This window comes from Pan troglodytes, chromosome 1 (assembly GCF_028858775.2).
Source record: "Pan troglodytes isolate AG18354 chromosome 1, NHGRI_mPanTro3-v2.0_pri, whole genome shotgun sequence".
Taxonomy (NCBI): Eukaryota; Metazoa; Chordata; class Mammalia; order Primates; family Hominidae; genus Pan; species Pan troglodytes.
This window is the reverse complement of record NC_072398.2, coordinates 79,855,636-79,880,414: the sequence shown is the minus strand read 5'-3', so window position 1 is coordinate 79,880,414 and position 24,779 is coordinate 79,855,636. Positions and strand designations below refer to the sequence as shown.

Genomic DNA, 24,779 nt, shown 5'->3' with positions numbered 1-24,779 from the left:
AATAAACTACTTATAAATAATAGTAAAGTACAGGAAACAGTACATTTACATTAAGGTTAGTGTTTAAATCATTAATACTTCCCATAATCCTATCAAGTTTCTAATATTTGCATAGAGCTTTATCATAGCATTCTAATGCTACTTCTACTTGTCACCCCCCTACACCTATACACACATACATACATGCACTGTTAAATGTCCAAGAAAAAGTAGTTTGCTTTAGGAAGAAAACCCAAAGAAACTGAAAGGTATACTAGTGAATACCAAATTTCACATAAGTCTCATTGCCCATATTTATTTATGTATTGGTATGTTGCCACTGTATTATAAGAGCTTTATTTATGGCCCCCCTATGTCAAAGGATATGTAATACCTTAGATAATTTCTATTATGAAGCTTGCAAAATGTATTTACCTGGACAATTTAGCAAGAAGAAAGAAAAAAAGAAAATGCGATCGTAAATGCTTCTGCCTATTCTATATTGTCACTAAGTTAACAAAAAAAATTATCTTTCTTGGAATGTTATGTAAAAATAAATTTTGTGAAGTGCCATTTTGAATTAAAACTTTGTATATTATATTCATTTTTATATTATTTACTTAAAGGAACAAACGAAAAATTTTAAACCTGTTAAAATAGTGAATAGATAACACAAACTAGGATAATATTTTAAACAATAACTTACAGGATCAGCAGGTCCACAAAATTCTCGAAATGTCTTTGTAGCATTATTCTGTTGAATCTCCATTGCTACACAAGGGCCAGAATACATTTCTGTCACCATGTTCTATGATATGTAATATAAAAGAATGAAAAGAATTTAACAATTTTTAACTCTCCTCTTTTAATTGTTTCACTGTTCCACTAATGTCCTTAAAGTCATCTGTGACTTCTTCCCCACTCATATCCCACATATCAAGCAGTTCCCAAATTCTGTCCATTTTTCCTTGAAGAATATTTTTTAGATATGCTCTCTCTTCTCCATTCCTATCACATTTTAATGTAATGCTTTATCATCCGACACTTTCATTATTTGGAATGATCTTCTAGTATATCTTCCTTGCAAAGGCCTTCTTGAATACAATGTTGTTGAATTCACATTACTAAATATATATATATAAATTTCAAAGGTTTTATCCTAAAAAACCTTTTAAAAATCATAATGCATTCTAGCAACAAGAAATAATAGGACCAGATTTATTCTCCCATATTAAACATCTAGAAACTAGATAAAATACACGAAACAATAGTTTTCATACACTGGGTGATGGGCAGCACAGGTCTATGACCCCTGAAAGTATGGAAACAGATTAGGTGAGCTGTAGAATTGCTCTGTCTTACTGTCTAGAGGCAGTTTCCAGACCAGTAGACCAGGTAGAGGAAACACAACAGAGCCCAACGTTCTCTGAGTTGAAAAGACAAAGATTGCACTTCGGGGAGGCCAATGTAGCCTTATTTTCAGGAAAGAATACTGGAGAGATGAGGGGAGTATGCAGAAAATAAGCTACAGGATCTGCAGAGGAGTTCCCATGAGTCTTTGGCTACTAATCTGTCACATGTGTACAGCAAACTACTTGAGGCTGGGGAAAGAATTGCCAGAAAGTAGACCAAACAACTCAGAGACAGCACAAGGCTGAGAAGAGTTTATGTTTCTACCAGCCAGAGTGAAAGGCCTTTTTATATGATATATGGAGCATCAAGGAGAGTCCTCAGAAGGGTACTGCACCATAGCAGTTGGCCTAAATTAGCCCTAGATTGTAAGATGCTCTATACCCATCCTACAAAGATTAAAAGCAAGACTCAAAAGTTTCAAATTGATTCCAAGTGATTTAACTAGGTGCCAGACCAAAATTGAGCACTCTTTACAAATCTACCATGTAACAATGTAAATTTTACAATATACAGTATCCAGTAAAAAAATTACCAGGCAGGCAAATATGTAGGAAAATACTAACCATTACCAGAAGAAAACTCAATAAATAGACCCAGCAATTAAATAAATGACATAAAAAGGATATCCAAACAGCTATTATAAGCTCCACATCCTCAAATTATACAAGGAAATATAAACTTGGTGAGGAGAAAATAAAAAATATTTAAAAGATCCAAATACAACGTCTAGAGATATAATCTAAGACATCTAAATTTAAAAATACACTGAATGGGGTGAACAGGATACGACACTGCAGAAGAGCAATAAATTTGAAGACATTCAATAGAAACTATTCAAATATAAGCATGGAGAGAAAGAAAAATGAAGAAGAAGAAAAAAGCCCTGCTGTGCAACCATGTCAAGCTGTCTATTATATGTGTAATTAGAATCTCAGAAGAGAAGAAAAGGTGATAAACATAAAATATATTTTTAAAAATAAGTGCTAAAAACTTTCCAAATTTGCTGAAACCCATAAACCTATAGATCCAACAGAACCCAAGGATAATAAATGTAAAGAGAAGTACACTAGGATGCATAATAATAAAATTAGCTAAAAACAAAAACAAAAAGCTTTATAAGCAGCCAGGGTGTTGGGGGGGGGGCGGGGGAAAGAACATTATATAACAGTGGGAAAAAGATAAGGATGACAACAACGATGACCAAAAAATGTAAATCTGTATTCTATACCCAGGTGGGAAAACATTTTTCAAAAATGAAGAAAAAAGGAAGATGTTTTAAGACAAAAAAGACCTGATACAATTCACCATCAGAAGCATTATATAATAAGAAATATTAAAGGAAGTTCTTTAGGCAGAAGGAAAAAAATGCCAGACAAAAATATAAATCTATACAAAGCAACAGTAAACATGTCGAGTATAAACACAAAATGCATTTTTAATTTTTAGTTGCTTTATTTTTCTTTTTTTTCCTTTCTGTTGTTTTCTTTTCTTTTCTTTTTTGAGACAGAGTTTTTCTCTGTTGCCCAGCTGGAGCACAGTGGCACGATCTTGGCTCACTGCAACCTCAGCCTCCAGGGTTCAAGCTATTCTCATGCTTCAGCCTCCTGAGTAGCTGGGACTACAGGCACCCACCACCACATCTAGCTAATTTTTGTATTTTCAGTTGCTTTCAAACATAATTGTTCAAAGCAAATGCAGTGTATTGTTGGGTTTATAGCATATATAGATGTAAAATGTATGAGAACAACAGCACACAGAATAATAGGGGAAAAATATAAGTATACTGTTTTAAGATTCTTAGCTCTCTATATAAAGCTGTATAATGAAAAACATGATCCAAGAAAAATGCCTCTCACAGTGTCTAGAACACTCAAAAATAATTTTTTTCACCCTCTTGAATAGGAAAGAATACTTTAGGCAGAAGTGAAAATGGATATAAAGACTTTGAGGCAGAAGTACAGTAGGGATATATGAAGATCAGCTTAGAGGCTAGGAGCTGAGTGAGACTACGGCAAAGTAGTAAGAGATGAGGCCAGACCATGCAGGGTCATGTAAACCATTTTCATGACTTTGAGGATTTACGATACACAACATCAAAGTAAAATAATTTATTACAGAATATATTTGAATATTGATCCAAAAGCAGTCATCTCAGCTAATACAAACTACAGAAGCTAAAAGAGGAGGAAAAGGACTTCAAAATTTATACGGTACTCATAACTCTACTCATTAGAGTTCCTGAGTGTATCCCCCAAAGCCATTTTGCTATTTCACAAAGGTCATATGTAATTGATTTTTTATGGATAATTATATTGAGTCTGATTTTCTGTCTCTGATATTGAAGTACTGCCTACATATAAATGTCAAAGCCAAATTTTCAGAAGGAGCAGAAGGCATGAACAAGTTTTCCAAAAACAGAAGAGTAAATTTTGTCTGCTCTTCTCCCTCCCTTCCTTGTTTCCTTCCTTTTCCTCTCCCTCCTTTTTTTCCTTTGTTTCTTTCTTTCTTTTTCTCTCTCCCTCCTTCCTTTTTCCTTTCTTTGTCTCTCTCACTCATTCTCTTTCAGTGTTGATTACAGATACCACTGAAAATAGACATACAAGGCTGTCAAAATGTATAAAATGGAAAGAAAAAACATGTTAAACAAAGAACTTCATCAAAAGCATAACATGTTCCTTCAAAAATTGACTCAGAATTTTTAAGTCACCCTAGTTTTTAATTAAGTCACAAATTTTTTAAACAAAAAAACAACCTTTCTGTTTCCTTTACAGCCTTTTGACTGCTGTCCTTAAGTAGCTATGTGTAGGATCATTTGATTTCATGTCTATCTTCTCCAGAGCATAAGCTCCATAAATGCAGGCAGTATGTTTTTTGTTCATCACCGATTATTTGGCTTATAGCAGATACTCAATATATACAATAAGTGTGGATCATAGTAACAGCATGAGATAGGAATTATCACCTTTTTATGACTGTACATGTTGAAGCAGAAAATACAGGTGTAAATAATCAACATGGAATCTCCTACCAAAGAATTATGTCAGACTAAATAATAATAAAAACAACAATAATAGCAGGTAATATTTACTGAGTACTTTTAATATGTGAGACAGTTTTACATAATTTATTTCATTTAATTCCCACAACAATCTCATAAGGTAGGTAATAGCATTATTCCCATTTTATAAATGGGTTAATCAAGGTTTAAAGAAGGTAAATAAATTGTCGATGGTCATATAACTAGAAGACTTAAGATCTGAACCTAGCATCTGACTCTACAGAGGGGGAAGAAAAAAGAAGAGAACTGAATTTAGGAAGCTGCAGGCTGGTTGCAATGAATTTTGGGAGATATGAAAGGTATACAGTTTGAAGAATGTAATGTGGAAATAACTGACTGGTTAACATCAGGTTACCTCAGGTTACTTTTTGTTGTATGGATGAAAGACAGAGAAAACTTCATTATTATACCAAACAAAATTAGCCTGTTTGGGAAATTTGGCTCGCTCTCTCCTGATTTCTCAGAAGGTCAGATAACAACCTAGGTCGTTGACACAGAACTTTAGTATGAAGACTCTGTATTGATTTTCAGTCTGGCCATTTGGGACCTAGTACAGGAGCTTAGTCCAAAACACTGCATCCTATACTTTTTACTTAACAGTACAAATGTTTTACATTTACTTTTATACTTACATGATATTCGGTCACTACTCCTTTATAAACTTCATAGAATTCCTCAACATTAACCCGATCCATATTGAACTATATTAAAAAATAAAACAAAACAAAACCATAAACCAACCAACAAAAGGGAAATAAATAAGCCACACTTAGCACTTAACACTTGTAATCTCTTCTTTACTCTAAAACATAAACTTTACATAGATTACTCTTTGAAGAAAAAGTGTTATTAAACATCAACTCATCAAGAATAATAATGGATAACAGCATCACTCTAGGTTCTGTACGTGCATCATCTCATTTAGCCCTCACAACCACCTTACTGCATAGGTAGTATTAATGGCTCCAACTTACAGATGAGACTACTAAGACTCAGAGGAGTCATACAACTTCCTCAAACTGGCATCCTATCTCAAGCAGTCTGACCCCATTGATCATACTTTTACCTACTACACTACACCTCTCTCTGAATAAAACCTCATTCTTGATACAAAAGAAGATTTATATGCAATATTAATTATACTATTGATAGATTAGTGGCACAAGAAAGAAATATTACTAAAGAAAAGTAGTTCAGACTTTTAGAGGAAACAGAAAACAATACCATTTTCCTCCCAAGCATTTGGAAAAATCCCTAGTTAGTCTGGTTTGTGTTAAAGCATTTATACAAGTCATGTGGACTTCCTGCTACTCTTCAAAAAGAACTGTAAAAGTATGCTTACAAAGTAAGTCTAGAAGGACTTATTCTTATCAAGGCTGAATTTAAATTTAGTTAGGAATAAAATTTCGTTAAATTCTAAGGTTCTCAAAAACTAAGACCTTATTTTTTAAAAAAAGTAGCCTCAGAATTCCCAGTTTTATTTTCCCTCCATTTTGCTTGTTTATTGTTGTCAGGGTTGAAGACCCACTGAGAAATTTCTGCCAATATGGACAACCATTTAAGCTAGGAGGATTTATTTTTATGGGCAACATTACTACCATAGGGCGGAAATTCTGTTGGATTTCAGTGTTTTATCCAACATTCACATATGTTTTGCTAAATGCAACAAAATACTAATAGAAGATATCATTTATTAAATACTTAGAATTTGAGCCAGAAATGATTATTTTATTTAATCTGCTGAGTAACCCATTTAGGCAAATAATAATGCTTTCATTGCCTAGATGAGAAAACTGAGAATAAGAATGCTTGACATTTGGCCAAGGCCACATGCCTAGAAAACAGCTGACCCGCGCCCTGCCCGGCCAGCCGCCACGTCCGGGAGGGAGGTGGGGGGGGTCAGCCCCCCGCCTGGCCAGCCGCCCCGTCCGGGAGGGAGGTGGGGGGATCAGCCCCCCGCCCGGCCAGCCACCCTGTCCGGGAGGTGAGGGGCGCCTCTGCCCGGCCACCCCTACCGGGAAGTGAGGAGCCCCTCTGCCCGGCCAGCCGCCCCGTCCAGGAGGGAGGTGGGGGGGTCAGCCCCCCACCGGGCCAGCCGCCCCGTCGGGGAAGTGAGGGGCGCCTCTGCCCGGCCGCCCCTACTGGGAAGTGAGGAGCCCCTCTGCCCGGCCAGCCGCCCTGTCCGGGAGGGAGGTGGGGGGTCAGCCCCCCGCCCGGCCAGCTGCCCCGTCCGGGAGGGAGGTGGGGGGGGTCAGCCCCCCGCCCAGCCAGCCGCCCCGTCCGGGAGGTGAGGGGCACTTCTGCCCAGCCGCCCCTACTGGGAAGTGAGGAGCTCCTCTGCCCGGCCACCACCCCATCTGGGAGGTGTACTCAACAGCTCATTGAGAATGGGCCATGAAGACAATAGCGGTTTTGTGGAATAGAAAGGGGGGAAAGGTGGGGAAAAGATTGAGAAATCGGATGGTTGCCATGTCTGTGTAGAAAGAGGTAGACATGGGAGACTTTTCATTTTGTTCTGTACTAAGAAAAATTCTTCTGCCTTGGGATCCTGTTGATCTGTGACCTTACCCCCAACCCTGTGCTCTCTGAAACATGTGCTGTATCCACCCAGGGTTGAATGGATTAAGGGCGGTGCAAGATGTGCTTTGTTAAACAGATGCTTGAAGGCAGCATGTTGGTTAAGAGTCATCACCACTCCCTAATCTCAAGTACCCAGGGACACAAACACTGCGGAAGGCTGCAGGGTCCTCTGCCTAGGAAAACCAGAGAACTTTGTTCACTTGTTTTATCTGCTGACCTTCCCTCCACTATTGTCCTGTGACCCTGCCAAATCCCCCTCTGCGAGAAACACCCAAGAATGATCAATAAAAAATAAAAAATAAAAAAATAAAAAATAAAAATAAAAAGAAAGTGAAAATGCAATACTGTGAAGATGCAAAGGTGAGCAGAGAGAATCCAGCAGTAAACAGTGTTAATAAAGTACTGGTCCTATTCAATCATGCTAAACTTAAAAAAAAAAAAAAAAAAAGAAAAAAAAAGAAAACAGCTGACCCAAGATTCAGAAATAGATCTTTCTGACTCCACAAGTCCATGACTGTGTTTGCTACTACACTACCATGCCTTACCTATAGGCTCAATTAATCATTTTTAAAATTATTTTTTTCATTAGTACAAACTATACCCAATCACCAATCACTATGCTAAACTGTAGATCTAGAATTAGGTCAGTGTTTAAAACTAACATTTCTATATTTTTTTAAATAGGCTTACATGTCATCCTACAATCTTGTTAATATATCACCAAGCTAATACTTTTAGAAAGTTTTGGCTGACAATTACTTTATAATTCTAGGTAAGATTCTTCAAATATCAATTTTCTCATTAGTCTTTAAGTTTTGCTCAATGACTTTGTAAACTATTTCCCTTTTTTTTTTTTTTTTTTTTTTGGCTTATTGGCACAAAATAAAACTCCAGTTTGTGTCCTGGTCCTTGATTTTGGGTAATCTTAAGACTTTAGAAAGCTGTTTCTTTTCAGAAAATAAAATACAAATAATACCAGTAAGAAAATTCTCAGCTTCAAAATGGCTATTTTGGTATTTCACTATCAAAAAAGCATAAACTTGCTGGGCTTCAAACACTGTAAAAACCAAATTGTTTATCTGATTTATATAATAATCTGTTGCCCAATTTCTAGTCAAATGTACCGATGAGTACAGCACAAAGGTATGACCTCTACCAAAGTGGGTGTTGTTTCTCACTGAAAGGTTTCCTAGGAATGTATGAACAATGCAATTTTGAACAAGCATGGGCTCTGAAGGTGCAGCGGTACAAGTGCCAACAGAGTTGCTAGAATACACTAACTCCAAAGACAGTCTTGAGAGGAAGTCCAAAAACCAGCAAAAGGCACTGGTTAGGGAAAAAAAATCTGAACTGATTCTCTTCCTTCATTATTTGTTTAGTGAAGAATCCAGAAGACAGAAAACTCATCACAATTTCTCACTTTGATTCTACTTTTTGTTTATAAGAACAAAATACAGTTTTTGGTCCTTATTTATTTTGCAACTAAAGTTTCCAGAATTGTATAAACTTACCTTATAAGCTTAAATTAGGTGTATCATTGAATATTACTTCTCTCAGTAAAATATTATATGGGAAAAATCATTTCAAAAACCATTTTTTGACTACAGGAAGGTTACTGAGTTCAGTAAGTATGTCTTTTATTTTTAATGTGGTTCATGAGTACACAGGGAACATTCAATGTAAAGCATTTTATAACTATTTTTGAAAAAAATCCTCACAAATATTATGGTTCATTGTAAACTACCTACCATCTGCATAGCTGAGATTTCAAAACCTGCATCTCGGATAGCCATCAGGATCTTTCCCAACAGTCCTGAAAATGAAGGACAATGAGTGAAAAAATACAAAATTTTAAGACATTTTAGTTTCTTAGAAATGCAAATTTTTTACAGCAAAGTACTTTTTGTTTATACTCTATATTTAAAAAAACACATATTTTGCAAGAGAAACTAAATTAAATCCCTAATACTGAGCATTAAATCTAATCATTCGATTTCCTTAGTAAGTGCTTCAGGAATATCAACAATGGTTCTGAGGTTTATGCAAAAAACTTTTAAGATAATATTTTGCCTTTAAAGCCCCTGAAGTCTAGGTGATATAGAGAACATAAAAATCAAGCAATTATAAATGGCATTATTTAATACAAAGAAACGAAATGCCAAAGTACCAGATACAGAAGGAATTCAAACAAGAGTTCAAAGAAGGAGAAAAATCAAATTGTAACTGAAGAGATAGGAAGAAGCTTCAAGGGGAAATGAAAAGCATGAATGGTCCTTAAAGGCTGTCCTTAAAGGACAGATGGGCTTATACAGGGATAGGAGAGAAGGCACACATCTGGGAAAGTGTGAGCATATTTAAAAGACAGTAAGAAGACAGAAAAGAAAAACAAATAAAAAAGGAAAAGAGATTGAATTCAAATTGATAAAGGCCTTGGATACCAACATGAGGAATATAGTCTTTATCCTACAGATGAGTGATTTCTATATTGGAGTCTATAGTCTCTGGGCGAATGGGGCTGACTTTGAGATTCCATTTGTTTCCTATAGAAGTCTAAGTTTCTTTTTTTCAAGTCAACTAAAACTCTGTCTCTTACACATACATGCACAAAGGCACACACACACACACACACACACACACCATATTCTGGATCATCTGGATCTTACCGAGTGACCCTAAATCACCATGTACTATTAGTGTCTGAATGTGCATTTGTATTTACTATCTTACCATAGCCAAGTAGTGCTATTTTAATTGTAGCAGGCTGAGGGGTGAGAAAAAGCCAGAGGTGGATCTGTTTCTCAAATGATACATCTGTACCAAATGAAGGAATGATATCATAGCATGCTGTAGAAACAAAGGTTCTCAGAAGCTCGAAGACAGAAAAGCGGTGGATTAACTGAGTCATCACAGTAGAACAGGCTCATGCCTAACTCGGAGTCTGTACTATATTCACGTTAAGCTTGTTTTTATGGCAAATAACATCTTCTGTCACATTAATGCTATTATGTTAAATTCTGTTTTATATTTTCCTTGCTATGAATTTGCAAATTATTTTAGCTATGCACTTGTATGTGCAAAAGTTTGTATTTAGTTTTATATTTGGACATATTTAAGTTGTATTACTAAAAATTAAAATAATTTATGTCAACACTGAGCATCCATGAGAATAGTTTTCCTTCAAAAAGAAACACTGCCAAAAGAAATGAGAAGTCAACAAAAATGTTGAGTGAGAAAATACAAAACTAAAGTAGTATTTTAGGAAGGTCACTAATGCAATAGTGATGAGCAAGCTGGTCTGAAGAAAAGAATAAGTAGTGGAAAGAATAGCAAAAGCTTTTGAAATCATTTAGAATGCTGATTGGAAAAAAATAGGCCATGATATATTTAAATATTTTCTCTCTTATTTTGAACTTCAAAGCGTGGATGGCAGCAGTAGAGAAAGGAGGTAGTGAATATAAGATATTTTCAAACAAGAAGCAATGGGATTAAACTGGATACAGAGTATGAAGATGAAAGAAGGATAAAAGATGATTTCAAGATTTTGAATCCAAGTGAATGGAAGAATGACAGTACTTTTAAGAAGAAAACAAATAATGATGAAACCAAATTAATAAGGGGAAAGACACTGAATTATTTTGGACATAGAAACCCAAAACACACTAAATAGCATTTATAGAGTAGGAAACTGATCAGATCTTGAGGATGCGGCATATCCAATGGCTGAATGAGTAAAATAAACTCCCTGCACAAAATTAGTGACATGGGATTGCATACCAACAGATAGAGTTATAAAGACAGAATAAGAGGTACAGAGAGGTTAGAACTGAAATGATGCCAAGAGGCATTTGGAGACAGTACTTTATATAAAGAGCTGGAGAAGAATACATATTCAAGGCAAAAGGAACATTAAGCAAAGGTAAGGAGATGTAAAACACCATAGTTCTGGAATAAAAGTATCTTCATCTTACTGAATAATAGAGTGGAAAGGAAATGAGACAGAAGAGAAGGGAGCAGAGGTGGCAGAAGCCATGATAGAAGGACTTATGGACCATATACAGAGGTTTGGATTTTATCCTGTAGGCCAGAAGTTCTCAAACATTTTGGTCACATAGACCCTTTAGCTCTTAGATAGTACTGAAGACCTTTATATAGGTTATCTCTATCAATATTTACTATAATATAAGTTAAAGTGTGCTTATTCTCCTTTATTTGACAAGTGGTAGTTTCTTAGCCTTTATATAGGTTATCTCTATCCATATTTATTATGATATGAGTTAAAACAAAATTTTAAAATATTTAAATATAACAAAAATCCTTTAAATGTTAACATAAATAACATTTTGTGAGGAAAAAATTATAATTTTTTAAAAATGTGATCTAAGCCAAAAGGCCAGGAAGAGATTATAGTATTTTTTTTAATTAGTGAGAAGAGAGATATTGTTTTACATTTTTAAAAAATCTCTTTAATGTCTCATTTAATAAAAGGCAGCTGGACTCTCACATTTACTTCAGCTTTCAATCTGTTGCCATATGTTGTTTTGGTTGGAGTATATTTAGTTGAAAAATAGTGGAATATTTTAATAATCTTTTACAATAACTGTGTATATTTTCCTTTACTTGATAAGTGGTAGCTTCTTAAAAGTTTGTTGCAATGTATAATCTAAAACCTTTATCAATAAACTTTTTTTTACCCTGTTACATTAAAATCCACTGGTCTATCTTGTATGTACTTCGAATGAAACTATGATATGACTCAGACATGATTTTTAACATCACACATTAATCATTTGGCAAATACCAGCTCACTGAGTTATGCAGATTTTCCAAATGCTGATTCATTTCATTATACGTCAAAAATCAATTAAAAATTTGTTAATATCATCACCAATTTCATCAGAATAGTCTTTCTATTCTGTTATACAATGTATTGGGAAGTTGTCAAACTGAAAGTGGTGAATACAGTTTTCCAAGGTTCTAAGTTTAGTTTTCCTTTGTAGTTTATCTTCACTTGGATTTTATCTTTGGCAAAGGCTATTGTCAGTTGTTTTTTTTTGATATGATAGGCTTACTTAATTTGAAAGACAACGCCTGCCAAATACCCAAGTCTGAATAAGCACAATTTGTCTGTCAGTCATTCTTTCAAGTAAAAATGGTATTCCATAAAAGAAAAAGCATCTAATTGAGCTGACAGTGCAAACAATTGTGAATAGGATTACTCACAAATGCTTTTCCTTAAAACCATTATATGGAGCTTTATGTGTACTTCACATTACTTCACACAGAGTATTAAAAAGACCTATATTTGAGGATCAAAAAGTAATAAAATTATTTTTACTGCATCTAAGATATTCTTAACTAAGTATGGCTTTTTTTTTCCCCCTGCAGATGCATGATGGTTAAAAATACAATAACTACTAGCACAGTTTGGTGCCACTGCCTTGATTCATTCTAAGGCAGTGGCAGTTTTATTCACCATCGCTTTTGCACCATCAGTGCAAATGACAACACATTAAGAAAGGCAATTAAGTATGAAATCAGCTTTGGTCTTGCAGATCCATAAAAGGGTCTCATTAATGATAATAAAAAAATGATTACATATTAACCCTAATCTAAATATGAAATTTAATCTAATCTAAATATTAAACACTATGCTTTAATCAATATGAAAAGAAATTTATAATCTATATCTATTACAAATTCTAAGAATAAATAGGACAAGTTCACACGATATATAGGAAGATGCTCACCATAGAATTATTAGTAATAAAAAAATTTTAAGTTCTAAATAATAAAAAACAGGAAAAAGTTAGATAAAGAAGAATAAGTTCCTACAACTAACTTTTTACTCAGACTTTAAAAATCACATTTTCAAATATTATTTAATTGCATAGAAAAAAATTCAAAGTACAATGTTAGTGCTATTCAAAATTGTATACATAGGATAATTCCCAATTCACTTTATAAAACTAGTATTATCCTGATATTGAAATCATACGAAGACAGTACAAAAAACGAAACTACACTCCAATAGCCCTTATAAATATAAATATAAAAATTCTTTTTAAAAAATTTTAAAACAATAATTTATTTACTTAATATGAGAAAGGGTCTTACTATGTTGACTAGCCTGGTCTTGAACTCCTAGGCTCAAACAATATTCCTGCCTCAGCCTCCTAAATATCTGGGATTACAGGCACATACCACTGTGTCTGGCTAAACATAAAAATTATTTCCAAATGTTAAAATTTTAGAAATTTTATGATTTCCAATAAATTTTAAATTTTATAAATTTAGCAACATATACAAAGAATTACACACCATGACCAAGAGATGTTAATTTCAGATATGCAAGCCTGGTACATTATTCAAACTATCAACCAATATATTAACAGGCTAAGGAAGAAAAATCACATGAACACATCAATATATGTTGATCACATATCTGTCTATAGATATATATCTGCATATATTGATACGGAAAAAAACATTTGAAAAAATATAACACTCATAAATAAAAAAAACTGTAAGAAAAAAATAGGAATAGAGGGCAACTTCCCCATCTTCATAAACAGCATCTACAGAAACCTACAACTAACATAATAGTGAAAGACTGAATGCTTTCCATGCAAGACAGTGAACAAGGCAAGAATGTCCATTCTCATTGCCCTGATTCAATATGGTGCTGGAAAATTCAAGTCAGTGCAACCAGACAAGAAAAGGAGATAAAAAGTATACAGACAAGAAAGGCAGAAATATAACTGTCTCTATTTGCATATGACATGACTGTCTATATAGAAAATCCCAAATATCCTAAAAAAAAATCTAGAACTAATTATTTCAGCAAGGTTGAAAGATAACAAGGTAAACATACTAGATCAGTTGTATTTTTACACACTGGCAATAAATACTTGAACACTGAAACTAAAAATATAATAGCATTTATAATCACTCAAAAAGAAAATAAAATTGGGTGTGAATCTAACCAAAAATGCATAGAACTTGTGTATGAAAACTACAAAATGCTGGATGAAAGAGCTAAATAAATGAAGAGCATACAGTGTTCAGGGAATACTTCACACAATAAAGATGTCAATTCTCCCTAAATTGACAAATAAGTTTAACAAAATTGTTATCAAAATACCAGCAAGGTTTTTTTTGTAGCAATAGATAAGATTATTCTAAAATTATATGGTAAGATAAAGGAACTAGAATAACTAAAACAATTTCAAAAAAGAAAAATGTGAGGTAATCAGTCTACTCAATTTCATGGTTCATTATTAACTGCAATAACCAAAAGATGGTGTAGTATTGTCAGTGATAGAGATCAATGGAACAGAACAAAAAAAAACCCAAAATAGAACCACACAAATATGTCCAACTGATTTTTTACAAAAGTGCAAAAGCAATTCAAATTAGAGAGATAACTTTTCAACAAACTCAGTAAAGTTAGGAAATAAAGTCTCCAAGAAAAAAGAGTTACTTCCCAGAAGGAAGTCTACACAATGAAAGGATAACACAAATTTGGGGAAACAGCTAGTTTTTTCTCATCTACACATTGTATAAGCTAGTCACATATTATTACACATAATCCTCACAACGCTGCTATGGACTGAGTATTTGTGACCCTCTGAAATTAAGATCCTAACTCCCAATGTGATAAAGGTAGGGCCTTTGTGGGGAAGAGGTGATTAGACAGCAAGAACAAAGCCCATGTGAATGGCATTAGTGCCCTTATAAAAGAAGCTCCAGAGAGTTCTCTTGCCTCTTTCACCATGTAAAGGCACAGTGAGAAGGTGTCATCTATGAAGAAAACCATGGGCCCTGACCTGAAACTGAACCTGCAGGACCTGATCTTGGACTTCCCACTATGGAGAATTGTGGGAAATACATGTTTGTTGTTTAAGACATCCAGTCTATGGTATTTATATTGTAGCAGCTCAAATGAACTAAGATAATGCCTACGAGGAAAGTACTATTATAATCTTCATTTTATAGACGTTGAGTATCTATATTCAAGGATTAAACAATATGCCTTAATAGCTAGTAAGTGATAGAACTGAATTTCAAACCCAGTTTTGCTTGCCCCAGAGCCTAAGATTATATTATAATAAAATAAATAATCAAAATATTTAGTTGGCATATGTATGTACCTCAATTAAATAATCAAATAATTTATGTATATGCAAAAATATACATATGTGTATATATGTATATACACAGCTATGAAACATCTTTTTGATCTTCTGAATATATACCATAAAATCTTTAACAGAGATGGTTATAGAATGTATATCTAGTAAATTCTGAATTGTTCAGAAGATCATCACTTAATTTAACTTACTGATTATTCAGACTTTAAGATTTCTTTCCTTCTTACCATTCTGATTCTTATCAATTTGGCAGAAAAAGGAGGAAAAAAAGATCACTTTATTGTTTATTAATAGTTGTAGAAAACTGCTTAATAGAGAGAACATCATTAAAAATTAAGTTGTTGGCCGGGTGCGGTGGCTCACGCCTGTAATCCCAGCACTTTGGGAGGCCAAAGGCGGGAGGATGATGAGATCAGGAGATCGAGACCATCCTGGCTAACACGGTGAAACCTCATCTCAACTAAACAAAATACAAAAAATTAGCTGGGCATGGTGGCAGGCGCCGGTAGTCCCAGCTACTCGGGAGGCTGAGGAAGGAGGATGGCGTGAACCTGGGAGGCGGAGCTTTCGGTGAGCCGAGATTGCACCACTGCACTGCAGCCTGGACCACAGACCGAGACTCTATCTCGAAAAAAAAAAAAAAAAATTAAGTTGTTAAAAAGTAGATGCATAGTATTCTTCAAAATTCTAACAAAATTGGTTTTCATAGTTAATAATCTAATAGTTTTATTTTGCCACATGTATCTATATCAAAAATATTTCTTGTGAAAATAACTTATTCTGATGTTAAGGTCTTTCCTGGCATCAATATTTTCCCTTGATATCACAATATCTACCACCTGGGTGCGGTGGCTCATGCCTGTAATCCTAGCACTTTGGGAGGACAAGGTGGGTGGATCACTTGAGGTCCTGAGTTCAAGCCCAGCCTGGCCAACATGGAGAAACCTTATCTCTACTAAAAATACAAAAATTAGCCAGACGTAGTGCCACATGCCTATAATCCCAGCTACCTGGGAGGCTGAGGCACAAGAATTGCTTGAACCCAGGAGGCAGAGCTTACAGTGAGCCAAGATTATGCCACTGTCCTCCAGCCTGGGTGACAGAACAAGATTCTGTCTTAGAACAACAACAACAAAAATAAAACAAATAAACAGAAAATCATAGTATCTATCATCTATAGTATACCTCACAGCAATCTTGCAGCCAATGAGCCCCTTACACTGTAGAAACACTTGAAAAATATCGTTACCATGAATGTTAAACTTACTGGATGTAACAGCAAGATACAGAAGACAACAAAACCCTACCCACGAGCATGAGAGCCCATGAAAAGGACACTTTGGTGAGCAAAACAACTTACAAAACTGAAATTTAAAGAAGCGACCAGGCTGTTGTACAAGATAATTCACTATCACCTGTATGCTTTGCTTCACAATCCATATAATAAACAGGGGTGGTGGGAAATAAAACGAAACGATTTTTAAAAATGAAAAAATGTCAACAAGGAAATCTTGCAGTTTATTTTGGAAAGAAACTGAAAGAAAAGTTTTAATCGTGATGTAGCCAACAGTACACGAACTAATAAAACTGGTGCCTAAAATAGACATGTTTAATATTAATAACCATAACCAATTTAAATCAAATTGGAAGGATATGATTTCCTTTAAAATTTAAATCTAGTGAAATAAAATTCAAAGCCATTTTAACTAAAAAATAGACGTGTATCTTTAAAATATGATTAGTGTAAAGACAAATAAAAAAACTAGAGATTATGAGAGTTTAATGTTCAATGCTAACGTATAAAAGAAATCACAAGTGTTACTAAAGTCAACAGAAGGAATTTAATACTAATCTTGGCCAACATGCATAACAAATAACCTTAGGCACAAAAACCAGGTGGAAAAGCTTTCTGTCTCCTAGAGAGCAATATGTTACTAGGCAATACCACTTCACTGATAATCTTCCTGTAATTTTTAATGGAAGCACTCAGATTGGTTTAAGCTACAAATGTCTATGGTTTTCTGCCTTGCAATAAGGAAAAATATTGTAGAATTATATTAAATCAATTGCAGACAAGAGTCTGGATTCCAGACCATCCTGGGCAACATGGTAAAACTTCATGTCTACAAAAAATATGAAAAAAAAAATTAGCCAGGTATGATGGTGTGTGCCTGTAGTCCCAGATACTCAGGAGGCTAAGGTGGGAGGACCACTAGGGCTCAGGAGGCCAAGGTTGCAGTGAGCTGAGATGGCACAACTGCAATCCAGCCTGGGTGACAGAGCGAGACCGTGTCTCAAAAAAGTAAAAACAAATCAAAATAAATAAGAGTTTGGATTCCACAGAATTGTTAAATTGGGAACCAGTAAGGCACTTAGGTCTTAATGGATCTCAAATTAATCCATCAGGTGATCATAAAACCCACATTAGTAGAAAGTAGCTTTTAAAAGACAGATTTAATTCATCCAATAGATTTCTGATCCTCCACTAACACCACATACCCAAATCTGAAATTCACATTTTTCCTTACCAATTTCCTAACAAGAACAAGCTGTACATTCCTTACAAGGTAGTAAAAAGAGTAACCAATAGAACTTTATTTTATTTGTATTTTTTTTAGAGGTGGGGCCTTGCTATGTTACTCAAGCTGGACTTGAACTCCTGGGCTTAAAGTGATTCAACTACCTCAGCCTCCCAAGCAGCTAGGACTACAGGCATGTGCCACCATGCCCAGCTAATTATTAAAAATTATTTGTAGAGACAGGGTCTCACTGTTGCCCAGACTGGTATCAAACTCCTGGCCTGAAGTGATCTTCCCACCTCAGCCTCCCAAAGTGCTGGGATTACAGGCATAAGCCACTGCATCTGGTCCAGTATAACAACAGCTTTGTAGATATACCTACAGTATGGTGACTTTGTGTACTGAAATTCATCAAGATGCAATTAAGTGAGTAGAGAATAATAAAAACAGGCTCCATACCATCATAGGGACAGCAGAGAAGACCTATGGGAATGAAGATTTCCAAAAAAGAGTAGTCAGGGGTTCCTCCTCACTGTGAAGAAAGACAGGCTCAGCATGCAAAGGAAGCTAAGAACAGCTATACCTTGGTTGAAATAAGATCACAGTTTTAAAACAAGGACAGTCTAAGAAAAACAAAATAAAGTAGGGTACTGAGTAGATAGGCTGGAAACTGAAAACTGTGTAAGACTGGGTAAATAGATCATATGAAGTCTAAAGTCAAAGCCAGGTTAATACAGAAAAGTTAACCACACAATCACAAAGTAAAATTAAGTTTCTACAGCACAGGGTACTGCCAGCTATGGATAGAGTGAGCTGCTTCCTAATCTTAAGAGGCCAGTCTCTATGTGGTTGGAGTAAGCAAATGTCCCATTAGAAGCCAAATCCATGTTTCTAGGAGATTTTCATGAATGTTATTATGCAGGGACTATTCTCATTATATGAAAATCTCAGTTTAAAAAATTTTTTTATTTCAATAGTTTTTGGGGTACAAGTGGTTTTGGTCACACGGATGAATTATATAGTGGTGAAGTCTGAGATTTTAGTGCACCCATCATCCAAGTAGTGTACATTGTACCCAATAAGTAGTTTTTTAATCCCTCACCCCCCTCAACCCTCCCTCTTCTGAGTCGCCAAAGTCCATCATAGAATTCTGTATGCCTTTGCATACCCGTATCTTCGTTCCCACTTATAAGTGAGAACATACGGTTTTTGGTTTTTCCATTCCTGAGTACTTCACTTAGAATAATGGCTTCTAGCTCCATCCAAGTTACTGCAAAACACATTATTTCATTATTTTTATGGCTGAGTAGTATTCCATGGTGTATATATATCACATTTTCTTTATCCACTCATTCGTTAATGGACACTTAGGTTGGTCCCATATGTTTGCAACTGTGAATTGTGTTGCAATAAACATATGCGTGCAAGTGTCTTTAATATAATGACTTATTTTCCTTTGGGTAGATACTGAGTAGTGGGATTGCTGAATCAAATGGCAGATCTACTTTTAGAAGAAATCTCCATATTGTTTTTCGTACAGTTTGTACTAATTTACATTCCTACCAGCAGTGTATAGGTGTTCCCTTTTCACCACATCTACGCCAACATCTATTATTTTTTGACTTTTTAATAATGGCTATTTTTGCAGGAGTAAGGCAGTATCTCATTGTATTTTTAATTTGCATATTCCTGATGATCAGTGATGTTTAGCATTTTTCATATGTTCTTTACCATTTTTATATCCTCTTTTGAGAAATGTCTATTCATGTTATTTGCCCACATTTTGAAGGGATTTTTTTTTCTTGTTGATGTACTTGAGTTCATTGTAGATTCTAGATATTAGTCCTTTGCTAGATGTATAGTTTGCAAATATTTTCTCCCACTCTGTGGGGTGTCTATTTATTCTGATAGTTATTTCTTTTAATGTACTCAAGTTTCTTCTATTTAATTAGGTCCCATTTATTTATTTTTATTTTAGTTGCATTTGCTTTTGGGGTCCTACTCACGAATTATTTGCCTAAGCCAATGTCCAGAATAGTTTTTCCTAGGTTATCTTCTATAATTTTTATAGTTTCATGTCTTAGATTTACATCTTTGAACCATCTTGAGATGATTTTTGTATAAGGTAAGGGATAAGCATCCAGTTTCATTCTTCTACATGTGGTTATCCAGTTTTCCCAGCATTATTTATTAAATAAGGTGTCCTTTCCTCAGCCTGTGTTTCTCTATGCTTTGTTGAAGATCAGTTGGTTGTAAGTATTTGGATTTATTTCTGGGTTCTCTATTCTGTTCCACTGGTCTATGTGCCTACTTTTATACCAGCACTATTTTTGTAACTACAGCCTTGTGGCAAAATTTAACATCTGGTAATGTGATGTCTCTACGTCTGTTTTTTTGTTTGTTTGTTTGTTTTTTGCATAGGATTGCTTTGGCTATTCAGGTTCTTTTTCTGGTTTCATATGAATTTTAGAATTGTTTTTTCTAATTCTGTGAAAAATGATGTTGGTATTTTGATAGGAATTGCACTGAATCAGTGGATTGCTTTGGGTAGTATGGTCATTTTCATGATATTGATTCTTCCAATCCATGAGCATGGGATGTGTTTCCATTTGTTTGTGTCATCTATGATTTCTATCAGCAGTGTTTTGTAGTTCTCCTTGTAGAGATCTTTTACCTCCTTGGTTAAATATATTCCTAGGTAATTTATTTTTTTCCAGCTGTTGTGAAAAGGACTGAGTTCTTGATCTGATTCTCAGCATGGTCATTGTTGGTGTATAGCACTGCTACTGATTTGTGTATATTGATTTTGTGACCTGAGACTACGGAATTCATTTTTCAAATCCAGGAGTCTTTTGGAGGAGTATTTAGGGTTTTCTAGGTATACAGTCATATTACTCATGAACAGCAAGAGCTTGATGTCCTCTTTTTCAATTTGGATGCCCTTTGTTTCTTATCCTTGCCTGATTGCTCTGGTTAGGACTTCCAGCACTATGCTGAATAGAAGTGGTGAAAGTGGCATCCTTGTCTTGTTCCAGTTCTCAAGGGGAATGCTTTCAACTTTTCCCCATTTATTATGATGTTAGCTGTGGGTCTGTCATATATGGCTTTTATTAGTTTTAGGTAAAGTTCCTTTTATATCTGTTTGTTGAGTTTTTTTATACAGGGATGCTGGATTTTATGAAATGCTTTTTCTGCATCTATTCAGATGATCATAGAGTTTTTCTTTTTAATTCCTTTTATTGGATGTATCCCATTTATTGACTTGCATATTTTAAACCATCCCTGCATCCCTGGAATGAAACCTACTTGGTCATGGTGTATTATCTTTTTGATGTGCTGCTTGAATTAGCTAGTATTTTGTTGAGGATTTTTGCATCTATGTTCATCAGGGGTATTCGTCTGTAGTTTTCTTTTTTTCTTATGTCTTTTCCTGATTGTGGTATCAGAATGATACTGGCTTCATAGAATGAGTTAGGGAGGATCCCTCTTTCTTAATCTTTTGGAATAGTTTCAGTAGGATTGGTCCCAGTTCTCTGAATGTCTGGTAGGATTCAGTTGTGAGTCCATCTGGCCCTAGGCTATTTTTTTTCTTGGCAATTGTTTTGATTAGTGATTCAATCTCACTGCTTGTTCTTGGTCTGTTCGGGGTTTCTATTTCTTCCTGGCTTAATCTAGGAGTGTTTCTGTTTCCTGGAATTTATCCATTTCCTCTAGATTTTTTAGTTTGTGTGCATAGAGGTGTTCACAGTGGTCTCAAATGATCTTTTTTATTTCTGTGGGGTTGGTTGTAAAGTCTCCAGTTTCATTTCTAATTGAACTTACTTTAACCTCTCCTGGTTAATCTAGCTAATGGTCTATCAACTTTGTTTATCTTTTTGAAAAACCAACTTTTTGTGTCATTGATCTTTGGTATTTTTGTTGTTGTTGTTGCTGCTGTTTCAAATTCATTTAGATCTGCTCTGATCTTTGTTATTTCTTTTCTTCTGCTAGCTTTGGGTTTAGTTTGTTCTTTCTCTAGCTCCTTGAGGTATGACGTTAGGTTGTCAATTTATCATCTTTCAGATTTTTAAATGTAGGTATTTAGCACTATAAATTTTCCTTTTAGTACTGCTTTTACTATATTCCAGAGATTTTGATAACTTGTGTCAATATTATCATTCCTTTCAAAGAATTTTTAAAATTCCATCTTGATTTCACTGTTAACTCAAAAATCATCCAGGAGCAGATTGTTTAATTTCTGTGTATTTGTATAGTTTTGAGGGTTACTTTTGGAGTTGATTTGTAGTTTTATTCCACTGTGGTCTGAGAAGATACCTGATAAAATTTCGATTTTTAAAAATTTATAGAGACTTGTTTTGTGGCCTATCATATGGTCTATTGTGGAGAATGTTCTGTGTGCTGATTAAAAGAATGTATAATCTGCAGTTATTGGGTAGAATGTTTGGCAAATATTTGTCAGGTCCATTTGTTCTAGAGTGCACTTTAGGTCCATTATTTCTTTGTTGACTTTCTGTCTTGATGATCTGTCTAGTGTTGTCGGTGGACTGTTGCAGTCTCATACTATTATTATGTCATGTCTATCTCATGTCTTAGGTCTAATAGTAATTGTTTTATGAATCTGGGAGCTCCAGTGTTAAGTGTATATAAATTTAGGATTATAATATCTTCTTGTTGGATTGATCCTTTTATCATCATATAATGACGTTCTTTGTCTTTTTTCACTGTTGTTGCTTTAAAATCTGTTTTATCTGATAAAAGACTACCTACTCCTGCTCACTTTTGGTTTCCATTTGGAGTGGAATATCTTTTTGCACTCCTATACCTTGAGTTTATATGAATCTTTATGTATTAGGTGAGTCTCTTGAAGACAGTATATATTTGGTTTGTGATTTTTAAAATCCATTCTGCCAATCTGTATCATTTAAGTGGAGAATTTAAGTAATTTATATTCAATGTTAATATTGAGATGTGAGGTACTGTTCCAGTTATCCTGTTACTTGTTACCTAGATACTCTGGTTTCTTTATTGTTATTGTTTTATAGGCCCCATTAGTTTTATGCTTTCAAGAAGTTCTATTCTGGTTCATAATGGCCTTTTTGTTTTAAAGTTTAGAACTCCTTTTAGCATTTTCAATAGAGCTGGTCTAGTAGTAACAAATTATCTCAGCATTTGTTTGTCTGAAAATGACTTTAATTCTCCTTCATTTATGAAACTTAGTTTTGTTCTGGATACAAAATTCTTGACTGACAGTTATTCTCTTTAAGAAGGCTAAAGATAGAACTCCAATCCCTTCTGGCTTAAAAGGTTTCTGCTGAGGAAATCTCTTAGTTTTTCAAGCAAACAAAATGAAAGAAGACTGAAATGATAATTCAAAACCATGGATCCATTAACTTTAACATGAACAGCACAAAGTAAATAAATGTTGTTCCTTACCTATAATTAGTTCTAGTGTTTGTTTCTATTTTAAAAAGACATAGGCCTGGCACAGTGGCTCATACCTATAATTCCAACACTTTGAGGGGCCAAGTCAGGAGGACTCCTTGAGTCCAGGAGTTTGTGGCCAGCCTGGGAAACATAGTGAGATCACGTCTCTACAAAAAATAAGAAATTAGCTAGATGTTGTGGCACGTGTCTGTAGTGCCAGCTGCTCTGCTTGGGAGGCTGAGGTGGAAGGATCACTTGACTGCAGGAGGTTGTGGTTGAGGTTGCAGTGAGCTATGATCAGGTCACTGCACTCAGTCTGGATGACAGAGTAAGACCTTGTCTCAAAAAAAAATAAAATAAAATAAAATAAAATAAAAAAATATATATGTATATATATACACACACACATACACACACACACACACATATATCTTCTCATTCTCAAAGTTAGCCTTTGCACAACATTTTTTTTAATAAACAGGTACGTTGATTTTTACTTATTCTAACTTTCCAAAGTCACAGTTAAGGAAATTCACAAATTTAGACATCTTATTATAAGAACACTGTTTCTTTTGTTTGTTTTAAATGGCTCTGATTCCCTCAGCACTGGCAAGGCTTATATTGCCATTCATAGATAGGCTTAAAAATAGACTAATACCACAACATGGGTCACAAGGTATATAATTCTTGCTCCTTTTCTGTTGTAAGCATATACTATATACACTGAATATGGGCCTCCATTTTCTTCTGCTATTCCCCAGCATGGTTCTATAGATAGGTACAGCTTTGCTATCTGGTGGTTCTCAAAGTGTGGTCCATGCAAAAATATCTTTAGCATGACCTGGGAACTTGTTACAAATGCAGATTCTTAGGCTCTAAACCAGATATTCCAAATCAGATACTTTGGAGTCAGGGCCCAGGAATCTATATTTAATCCAAGTGATCCTGATGCACACTAACGTTTCAGAATCATTACTGCGAGTAAGGTCTCTGAGAACAACAAAGCATCACAACTACTCCTTTGGCCATGGAAAAGGTGATATAGCTGAAAATTTTTATATTTTAAATTGTAAAATATTGAATACATTTTACATTGTAAAATATAAAATATACTTTTATGGTAAAATATATAACAGATATGCTCAGATTAAATAATTTTAAAGTGAACATCTACGGTTATCATCACCCACATCAAAAGCCCACCCTCGAAGCCCTCTCTATATGCCTCCCAATCATGACCCTTTCTCCTCTTAGGGGAGACACCTACCTGACTTTGGAATAACCTTTTCTTTATAGTTTACCACCTACATATGAATTCTTGAAATATGTGGTTGATTTTTGCCTATATTTGAACTTTATGTGATTAGAGTAATACAGCACATATGCTTCATGTCTTTCTTATTTTGCTCAAGTTCATTACTATGAAATTCATTCATTTTGTTGTGTTTCCTTCTATTTGAAAGGGAAGGAAGAAAATGCAACAATGTAAACAGAATCTCTGGATGGTAGGAGTAAGTGATTTTTAAAATAGACATTTGTCTGTATTTCTAAATTTTTCTACTAAGATGAATTCCTGAGTAAAACTTAGCATTTCCCACCTCTGTATCAAATAATTTGAGGTGCATGTTTTGAATCACATTAACAGATTAAATAAAA

General features: G+C 34.7%; 1 protein-coding gene across 10 annotated transcripts in view; it reads right to left on the bottom strand.

The window, feature by feature from the left end:
* The window catches only part of NME7 (NME/NM23 family member 7), a 229,615-nt gene that overhangs the window by 96,903 nt on the left and 107,933 nt on the right, over nucleotides 1-24,779 (bottom strand). For 8 of the 10 annotated variants that reach the window (XM_009437588.4, XM_063787333.1, XM_063787464.1 and 5 more), the window contains 3 exon segments: nucleotides 8,779-8,843; nucleotides 5,083-5,151; nucleotides 686-787 (listed from right to left, as the gene is read on the bottom strand). In XM_009437588.4, the coding sequence (XP_009435863.1) occupies nucleotides 686-787; nucleotides 5,083-5,151; nucleotides 8,779-8,843 (236 nt within the window). 10 annotated transcript variants of the gene reach the window in all.